The sequence below is a fragment of the Microtus pennsylvanicus genome, chromosome 10 (assembly GCF_037038515.1).
Source record: "Microtus pennsylvanicus isolate mMicPen1 chromosome 10, mMicPen1.hap1, whole genome shotgun sequence".
Taxonomy (NCBI): domain Eukaryota; kingdom Metazoa; phylum Chordata; class Mammalia; order Rodentia; family Cricetidae; genus Microtus; species Microtus pennsylvanicus.
Window position 1 is genome coordinate 21,711,011 of NC_134588.1, and position 10,327 is coordinate 21,721,337.

At 46.3% G+C, this 10,327-nt stretch overlaps 1 protein-coding gene across 2 annotated transcripts in view; it reads right to left on the minus strand.

Moving 5' to 3' along the window:
• The window catches only part of Nckap5 (NCK associated protein 5), a 791,944-nt gene extending 781,909 nt beyond the window's left edge, over window positions 1-10,035 (minus strand). For both annotated transcript variants that reach the window (XM_075987773.1, XM_075987771.1), the window contains exon 1: window positions 9,910-10,035. In XM_075987773.1, the coding sequence (XP_075843888.1) occupies window positions 9,910-9,978 (69 nt within the window). In that variant the 5' untranslated portion in view covers window positions 9,979-10,035. The remainder of the gene's footprint in view (window positions 1-9,909) is intronic.
• Window positions 10,036-10,327: the final 292 nt, after the last annotated feature.

The window sequence follows — 10,327 nt, forward strand, 5'->3', positions numbered from 1 at the left end:
AACCTACACACAGAAACTCACTTCAAACGCCATGTCAAAAATGGATTGTTGGGTGTGGTAGTGCCTACTTTCACAGCTGTAGCACACTCAGGAAGCATAGACAGCCTTAATCCCAGCACTCAGGTAGAGGTTCACAAAAATCTCTCCATTCAAGACCAACCTGGTCTACATAGTGAGTTCTAGGACATTCAGGGTTGCATAAGAAGACCCTGTTTCAAAAACCAGACAAATAAATAAACAAATAAACAAAAGGCTATGGGGTTAGGTAGATGGCTCGGTAGGCAAAGTGCTAACCTGACAAGCTCTGGGTAAGAGTAAAGGACCCTGTGCCAAAAATAAGGTAGAGAGCTGCTATCTCTGAGGAAGACCAACGCTGTACCATTGTTTCCACTGCTAACTGGGCATGCTTACACACACACACACACACACACACACACACACACACACATATAACACACACATACACACACAAAGCATACACACATCACACACACACATATCACACACACATACACACACAAAGCATACACACATCACACACACACATAACACACATATCACACACACAAAGCATACACACATCACACACACACATACACTACCCACACGCATACACATACACATCTATCTATGCTTGGTTTTCTTCTCAACACAAGTTCACTCCCTTAGCCCTCCTGAGTGAATCCACCTTCCACACTTCCCGTCCTTGCACTGGTCCCAGAGTGGCACCAGAACACCTGTCCCTCTGACTTCAAATGGATTCAGCCGATGGCAGTCACTGTAAGGGACTAGAGCTCAGAGAAGAAAGAAGATGGCATTCTCATCTGCTGCTGTTAGGGACACCACTGGCCAAGGTCCCTCCACCTAAGGTGGTGTTTCCTGCCAGCTGGCTGACTCCTCAAGCCTTGGGTTACTAGGGAGGGACAGCTATTGCCCAGAGACAGCAATGGCTCCTGCTTAGTACAGGATCCCGTGGGTCCTGATGTGTCTCCCACCCTCGCTGCCCGCCACCTCCTTGTTTCCCCTCCTGTGACCTGGCCTGAGGATCCCATCTGTCTTCCTCCCAACTGACAAAAATAACAGAGATGGCTTCTAGACTGTGGGGATTTCTTCAGATCCTTCTACCAGGATGAGAAATATCTCACTCAAGTATCTCCTTCCCTCCTTCATTCCCTCTGTCCCTCCTTCTTTCCCCTTTTCTTTCATTTATCTTCCCCCTCATCCTCCCTCCTTCTCTTCTCCTTTCTTCTGTCTCCCTCCCTCCCTTCCCTCTTTCTTTCTCCCCCTTCTCTCTCTCTCCTTTCTGCCCTATCTCTCTCTCCCTCCCTCCCTTTTTTCTCTCTTTATCTCAGCTTTCCTCCCTCTTTATCAACTTCACCAAGCAGGCCACCCTATGTGACCCAGAAGATCCTGTCTGCCCTGTCCGCATCACCTCCACCCATGCTTGCAGGGCCAGCTGGGACACCACATGAACCAAACAACAATGACAGCAGCAGCTTCATCGCTGGGCACCTCACTGATGCCTGCAAGCACTGTGTCTCCGAACAGTCCCCACTCACACTGAATGACTGCCAGGCCTCTGAGCTCTTCTACCTCCAAAGATGGCAGGCCTCCAACAAGAGCTTCCCATATAAAAAAATCCAACAGCTCCCAAGCTCCTCACAGCGCCAGCTCTGACAGATGGATCCCAGAATTCAGCAGACTAAATGATTTTATTTCCCTCAACACAGCCATGTGCATAAGGCAGTCTGTGAATGAACTGTACTAGGAAATCAACCAGGTTGAAGGCAGCCACTTCAAACCAAGGACCGAAGAGGTGCTGAAAGACAGAAGGGGGAGAACCTCTGAGGCACCTTCAGAAATGGACAATTATGATCCATTAAGCCCCATTAAGGGATGGAAATTTATGAGGAGGAAACATCTGGAATGGCCTAGAATGTAAAGGAACCAGGAAAAACCTCTGTGGGGGCTTATAGAAGGGATTCCAGACCAGAGAGAACTGTGAAACTCGTCCACGGGAAGGAGACTCGGTATGCTCATCTGATGTTAAGTGGAGTGTTTGAAAATGATGCCCCCGGATTGGCTCTCGAAAGAAAAACTGAAATTGGGTTGGAGATGAAGGCTGTGAACCAAAGTGGAAAAAAGATCATAGATACTGGCTAAACTTGGCCAACTTGGTACAGCCTGTGACCCCTGTAGGTGTTTAGTAAATGTTAACTGATAATAAACGACAGCATTGGATGGACAATTAGTATACAACAGCTGAGATTCTGATGGTGATTCTGACACATGGACAGTTGGGACTGTTTACACAGATGAAGCAATGGGAGCGAAGAAGCCCAATCATTTAGCTGTGTGATGCACCTGCCTTGCACCAAGAGGCAGGAGAGGAAAATGTGCAGGAGAGAATGAATAGTGGTGGCCAGATGGGACAGCAGGAAAGTGACCCAGGGTTACAGCAGAGCTTACCTAGGGTCTAGAAACTACAAACCTAGTATAAACCTAGCACACCCAGGCAGATCTTAAAGCCTCTATAGTTTTCTCAGTAAACTTTTGCTACAGGAAGTGCAGGGAAACCACAGGTTAAATTTAGGCTGATATTGTAAAGAGAAAAAAGAAAGTCCTTCTCTTTGTGCTAAGAACTTTTATCAATAAAAGCAGAAGGGTAATTGCTTTTTCAATCCTGAGAAAGAAAGAGAGCTAGCAAGTGGGGGCTGGGGGATGATGGGGTGTACAGGTCTTGCAGAGGCCATGCGTCAACCTCAAGTATCATTCTTTAGGATATGTCAACCTCACTTTTGAGTCAGGGTCTCTCACTGGCCTGGAGCTCACTGGTTAGAATACACTAGCCAGTCAGTAAGGCCCAGGAATCCACCTGTCTCTATCTCCCAAGGACTTAGGTTACAAATCTCTGCCGCTGTGCCTCGCTCTCTTACTGGGTTCTGTTGGTGTGGTAAGCACTTCACCCACAATGTCATCTTCCGAGCTGCACAAATGCTGTTGCTTGTCCTGCTGAGTGCATGCTGCTAGCGCTCGGCTCCCTGAATACACTAGATTGTTAGAGTTTCACACACTAGCAGAAACCCTGCTTTGCATTTCTGGGCCCTCATGTGGCAGAGCGCTGCCCACCAGGTGCTCAGTTCTTGTGCCCGCGGGTGAAGAAAGGGCACACAGGAAGAGTGTCTCAGCGTTGGCAGATAGGGCATCAGAAAACAATCCCATGGGATGAACACCCTGAGAGTGAGAATGCAGGAGGAACATGCCAGAAGGATGGATACTCCAGAGCCTGGTGGGTTTGAGGGGTTTGAGGATCTACCCGCAAAGAGATTGATTAACACACTACTGTTGTTATGGACAAAGCACTGGAGAGCCTGCCTTAGGAAAAGGCAGGAAACTCAGTTGCCATGGAAACTCAGAGGCTCTGATAATGCCAGTTATTGAAAGATGGTGAGACACCAGGAAGATGACAAGCAAATCTTAGTACCATAAGGAAACAGGGTATGCCAAGCAAACATCTCCACCCATTTATCCTTATTCCTGCCAAGGAAGCAAGATAATTCCCTGCCTCATCAATAACAGCATCTGCAAACGCTTTCAAAACATGTCTAGTTTCTATTTTGATTTACTGATCTCAGAGACTCCAAGGATGCAAAGAACTACAACACAAGAGACTGACAGGTAGCACTTACTGCCCTAGCTAAACACAGTTGATGATGGAGGATGGGGACTATGGAGCATCTACTCCATGTCCCCAGAAAGGAAGTGGTCCATGGGCAGATGCCTGGGAAGCACTCAGTGCAATTAAACTGCCATACCTTCCTCAGGTTACAGATGCCCTTGAGAAGTTTATGATACCACATGGATTTTCCCCATAAAAATGTATACATACACATTAAAATGAAGCATTTCATTCAATTCAAAGACTTGGGAGTCATTGGCAGCCAGGTGAACCTGCTTGGTGAACTCCAAGCCAGCAAGAGAATCTGTCTCAAAAACAAACTGTAATGATGCTACTCCTGTCCACTGGCCTCTACACACTCACACACACACACACACACTTCACATGCACACAATGCGCCTGTACACAGGAACATGTATACACACACATAAACACACATGCGCACACACACATACAGAACATACACAGCAGCATCATATTGCATGAGTAATACTTTATCTTCTCACTCCAATCATTGCAAACAGCAACAGCATCTCTCCATACCTGGATTCCATGCTAATGTCTGGAGATCACGGACAGATAGCTACCCACAGGCAAGCACAAACCCATTTTCATCACACTAAGCACAGTCCATGTGTCAGGCTTTAGGAGCACAAACATGGATAGGCCATGGCCTATGTCCTCTTAAAAGTTATATTTGAACTCCATCAGGGGTGATCTGCTTCCGGGTGTAGGGACAGCTGGTCACGTCTGGAGGCTGACTGGGTAGCCAGAATCAGAAGAGTTGTTACTAGCACCTGCTGAGTAAAAGGCTGGTGTTCTGCTAAACATCCCACAATGCACAGAACATGCCTACCACAAGGAATTATTGGGTCTTTAGTGTCAATACTGTCAAATGGTGCATGTGGCAATAAGTTAAATCAAGTGACTAAAATCCCATCAGGGAGGACATTTTGATAATATCCTTCATTATCTGGGCCCAGACATAAGCTGGTAGAGTATCTTCCTAGCCTACATAATACCCTGGATACTGTTCCTAGCGCTGTATGTTAGCCAGGCACACACCTTCTTCCTAGATCTCGGTACAGAAACAGAATCAGAAACACACAGTCATTCTGGGCTACACAGTGCCTGGTCTAGTTTCATTCAGCTGCTATGATGAAACATTCTAGCTAAAGGCAGTTTAGGGGGAGAGAGGCTTTTTGTCAACTTATAATTTACAGTCTATCATTGAAGGAACTCAGGGCGGTTCAAGCAAGAACTTAAAGCAGAAACCATGGAGGGGCACTGTTTACTGGCTAGATCGTTCAGGCTTATGCTCAGCTAGCTTTCTTACAAAGCCCAGGATCACCTGCCCAGGGAATGGTGCCGCCCACAGTGGGCTGGGCCCTCTGACAACAATTAATAACCAAGACCAAACCCCCACAAACATGCCCACGAGTCAACCTGAGCTGGGCAATCCTTCAAATAAGACTCCCTTCTCAAGTGACTCTTGGCTGTGTCAAGTCGACAGTTAGAGCTAATTAGACAGCAATTTTGAGGCAAACCTGGCCTGAATGTGACCCTGTCTCAAAAACAATTGGATGGGGACATTTTCACGGGAGCCTTTGAAGAGGTGGCCATTGTTTCAGTTTACTGAGGGGAACAAAGAAAAGTCTCTCCCAGAGAAAGCCTAAAGGATGAAGGAAAGCCCTCCTGGGCGGCACCAACTGCTAGCCTAGCAGTGTACTAAACAATAGCGTTCCCTCTGGAAGTGGGAAATCCTGCTGGTTCTCCCCATCAGTCAGCAGACTAGCCAAAACTCTGCTTAGTCCTCCAAAATCGGTGTAGACCCCTGCTGCACCTGGCCAGGAAGGACAGCTACCTACCAGCTGGGTGTGCTCCACCTCCCCCCAGCTACTCCCCTGGGGCAATAATTCCTCAAGTAAATGCTTTCTAAACTGGAGAGGGGAGGGTTGGTTCAAAGATCTGGTTAATCTGAATAAGAATATCACAAGATTGGAAAACAGACCTAAGCCCTTGTTTCAGTACTCAGGTTGCTTATTCCGTATGACTCCCTCCCTCCCTCCCTCTCTCCCACCCTCTCTGCCAACACCATGCCTCGAGGGATTGTGTTTTCTACAACCACACTGGTCTCCCTTATCACTGGGCATGAGTGTGGCAGGTGTTGTAGTACCCATGAAAGTTTCTGGTTCTGTCAGAACAGCTGGAGGCCTCTGGGGCAGGGCAGCAACACAGAGAGTCTCCCTGTGACTGTCATAGAAGAGATTTCCACTTGGGAGCTTTAACGTACGCAAAGCCAGACCCAACCCAAAATTTCAGCCCCGTCTCCTCTCCAGTCCCAAGCCTGGATGACACTGAGGCACGGACCAAGCTGCAGATTTCTCATTTGTAAAATAGGGACATCCAGAATTCTTCCCTTAAAGAGCTGTTGTATTAGCCAAAATTTCCATATAGAGCATTGAGTAGACAGTCTGGCATGTATTAAACTTCAATAAATTTCTGCTACTATTACTAAGGGAGGGAAGCCATTGTGGTTCAAAACTCAACGTGTGGTTTGCCAACCAAACACGCAGAGCTGCCAGCTAAGGTAGCTCCCACTGGCCTTCCTCCCCACTTGGGAACCTACATTTTTTCATTTCCCTTCCACTTAAATACCACTTTATCCTTATAAAGGGTCATTTAGGAAGTGAAATCACCAACATCAAAGACTGAAGATTATAACTGTGGACATGTGTGAGATCTCTCCCAACTTCCCTCTCCCCACTTTTCCTTCCTCCCACATACACATACACCTGATATACACACTCACAAGTGTGCACACACCACCCACACTTCAAATTCCTCTGTGCCTATCCTCCAAGTTGTCACTAAAGGACATGAACTGTTTTTCCTTCTTTGTTTTTCTTCATCTGAACTACATGTTCCTTCATTCTATAGTTTCTCCAGCCTAAAAAAAATGTTTAAGAGCCACTCTAAGAGTGCTATAATTTCTAACTTAACTCTTCATGATTTGACTAAGGAAAATAAAAAGGTAATAAAGTTAATAGTACCTTATTCTTAGGATACATGAGGAGGAAATTTCTTCTGCAAAGTTTAAATGAGGGAATCACCACTGGGTCTCCTAGCTCACTTTGGTCATAATGGTTATTGCACTAGAGTCTCGAGCTGTGAATACTCCATGCTTCCTTTTCATTCACCTAATTTCCCCAAAGGACATCTCTTCCTAGGCTAATATTTAGTGAAAAATAAAGAATAGAAATGAGAAATGGAGACCTGGGCTCTTGGCCTGATCTTATTCTTCTGGTTAGCTTTAGGAAAAGCAGGAAACTTCTCTGGGTCTTAACTCTTTCTTATATTAGGCAATGGACTACAGAACCAATACATCCCTAGTTTACCAATCCGGGATACCAAAGAGAAAACTGGGCGATGGTTCATTTGGTAAAGCATTTGACTTGTAAGCATGAGGACCTGAGTTACATTGCCAGAATGAATGTAGGAAGAAAAAATAAAACAAAACTCACCAGGCTCAGTAGAAGAAGCTTACACTATCCGTGTTGGGGTGGCAAAGATGGGCAGATCCCTGGGACTTACTGACCAGTGTAACCAACTTGGCAAATTCCAGGCCAAAAAAACAGAGAGCCAGCAAGATAGCACATTTGGTAAAGCACTCAGTGCAAAAGCAGGAGGAGCTGGGTTCGAGTCCCAGAACCCATATAACAAGCTGTCATTGGTGGTATATGCTTGTGATCCCAGAGCAGGGAAGGCAGAGACAGGTGGATCCCTATGGCTTGCTGGCCCACCAGTCTCCTCTTTTAAAAATATCAGGCCAATGTGAGGCCCTGTCTCAAAAAACAGGGTGGGTGCCAATATGATGGCTCAGTGGGTAAAGGGACCAAGACTGCCACCAAGCCTGAGGACCTGAGTTTAATCAATACCCTCATAATAGAAGGAGAGAACTGACCCCAGAAAGTTGTCCCCTGCCTCCACATACATGCCTTGCCATGTAAACATGTGCACACACACAAAATAAATAACTACACATATCCTTCTCTTTACCAACAGCATCCATAGAATTCCACTCTTCTGGCTCACACTCGGACTTGGTCAAAGGTCTTTTATTAAGGACTGGTGCTATCGAGTATTGAAAGACAATAGCTTAGCATGTTTGCCTTGACAGGATATTTGCATATTAGTTGAGACTAGAAGCAATAATAGGTGGCTCTGGAGACCAACCAACCAGGATGCTATTTCTGGATTAAAAGAATCCTTTTGAACTGTTCTCATCGTACCATATGGCTGTTGCTCTCTCTGTCTCTGCCTAATCCAAGACAGATCAGATTGGTGTGACAATGTTCATGAAGACTTTCTCCTGCAACAGAGGCTGAGAAAATACCCCTGTATACCAGCTTTCCCAGAAGTTGTAAAGGGAATGGACACAGGAGAACACACACCTCATTTGCCCATTTCCATGCAGATAGCACAGGATCTGGTGTGTGAGGTGTGGCTGCATCCACAGAAAAGAACACTTAACGCATTACCGGTGTCTGTAGCCTTGGCCATCACGCTGGTCAACACGAAGCCTACATTCAGCACCAGGTTCAGGGTCACATGAAAGAACTTGGCATGAGGATGCTTTGCATATCCCATTCTCAGCGTCCAGAACCTCACTCATGAAAAGGGAAGTGGCCATGATCACAAGAAAAATAACTAAGTCCGCAGATTTAAAAAAACTACTGCATTTAAAATTTAAAAGAATTCTACTCTGAACTCAGAGTAGAATTGAAGGGGCATAACTGACAAACCCATTCGTCAGTTGTGTGGGATGGGAGAGGTGGACATGGACACGGAGGTGTGTGTGCGTGTGTATATATGTGTAAGAGTAGTGCAACGGGCGATCTGAGCATTCCTCAGGCACCCTGGTCCACCACGGTTTGTTTTTGAGAAAGAGTCACTCACAGGCCTGGACCTGACCAAATCAGCTGGGCCAGCTGTCCAAGCAGTCTTGGAGGTCACCTGCCTCCACTTCCGAGCACTGCCATCACACCTGGCTTCTTCACACGTGTACTTGAATAGCATGCAGGTGCTCATGCTCCCTAACGCCCAACGACGCTTTATCAGCCATGTTCCACATAGCAGTCTCTAGAGCAGTTGCTGTCAGCACAGCACAGCCCTGATACTCACACAAAAGAGGGGGCCAAGAGCAATCTACAGTTCCCTAATGAGAGGACTGGGCTAAGGGAGGGTCTTCGCCTGATTTCCCGCTCTGGTCACATGGAACATGGAACAGAAGAGGTAACTTACATGTGATCCAGAGCCTGTGGAAAAGAAGTCTAGCTTCTAAGCACAGAGACGACCTGTTTCCCTGCACTAACCATATCCTCACACACCAAGGGAAACCCAACCATGCTGTTAAGAATGATGTCCACTGGGCCAGCAAGAGGCTGTGGTTGGTAAAAAGTACATGCCGAGCAAGCCTGACAACCTGAGTTTGGTCTCTGGCACTCACATAGCAGGCTGGATATGGTGCATTCAGCTGAGATTCCAGGGCTGCTATAAGGAAGTTGGAGGTGGAGACCGGGGAACCAGTGGGAAGTTCCAGGGCCAGCTAGCCTGGAATACACAGCAAGCAGCCGAGACGAGAGAGACTTTGCTCCAGTTAGGTGGAAGGCAAACTGGACTCCTGGAAGCAGTTCTATGATCTCCACAAGAATTCGCCACATTCACACACACATGCACAGCGTATGCACACATGCTAAATCCAGTTTTTTAAGAAATAGTGTCCACCAGAGTGAGAAAGAAATGTTATGTAGGATGGAATGGAGCCCTCGGCCACTTTCTCGGCTCTTCAACACTTCAGAGCTGTATTGAATTTTTGTTCAGCTCCACAGTTTACTCATGCTGGAGCAACTACACATAGGCCTGGCATTTGGACCGAAGGCACAGGCGCATTTTTGTATAGGCTAATGTCTATTTCAGCCAGAATTAATGCAATTATATGTAATGTTGACAGATTATGACATTTACCTATTAAGACATTATACAAACATTCCAATAATTTGCTGGCTTTTGAGTTTGTAAAAAATAAATGAGCCCAAATCTCAAGGGGTGTTGCTAATGGGGTAAATGGAATCAGGGTTTTAGGAGCTGGGCGTTCAGGAAATAACAGTCAAAGAATAACGTATTTGAAGCCAAAACACATACAGTGGTCAGTGAATATTAGCACTTACCACAAGACTGCTGTCCAGAGAAAGTCTTTTACCAAAGTCCCTTTTATACAGCTGTCTCTTCCCCTCCATGGGTGAGTGATGGATTTTCCTTTGCAATTTATCAGAATCCCCCTTCTGTCTCCACGGCCACTGCAAAAAGTGAACATAGGTTTTATGATCAAGCACAGTGTTTAAACTTTTCATTTTGCACTGTTCCTACCAGAAACTAGGGCCAAAAAAGTGCCCAGACCCAAACAGTAAGTCTAACACTTGCGAGGCCTCCCGGCTCGCAAGACTTCTCTCAGGGGCACACACTTGAGACATCTTTGTGGAGGTGCGTGTATTTTTATAGCTTGTGTTTGCAGGGCTGGGGGATGGGCTGGCGCGTTAAATCAGCAGACTGTGCCAAAAGCAAACTCTCTGCATCACGTCACACCTG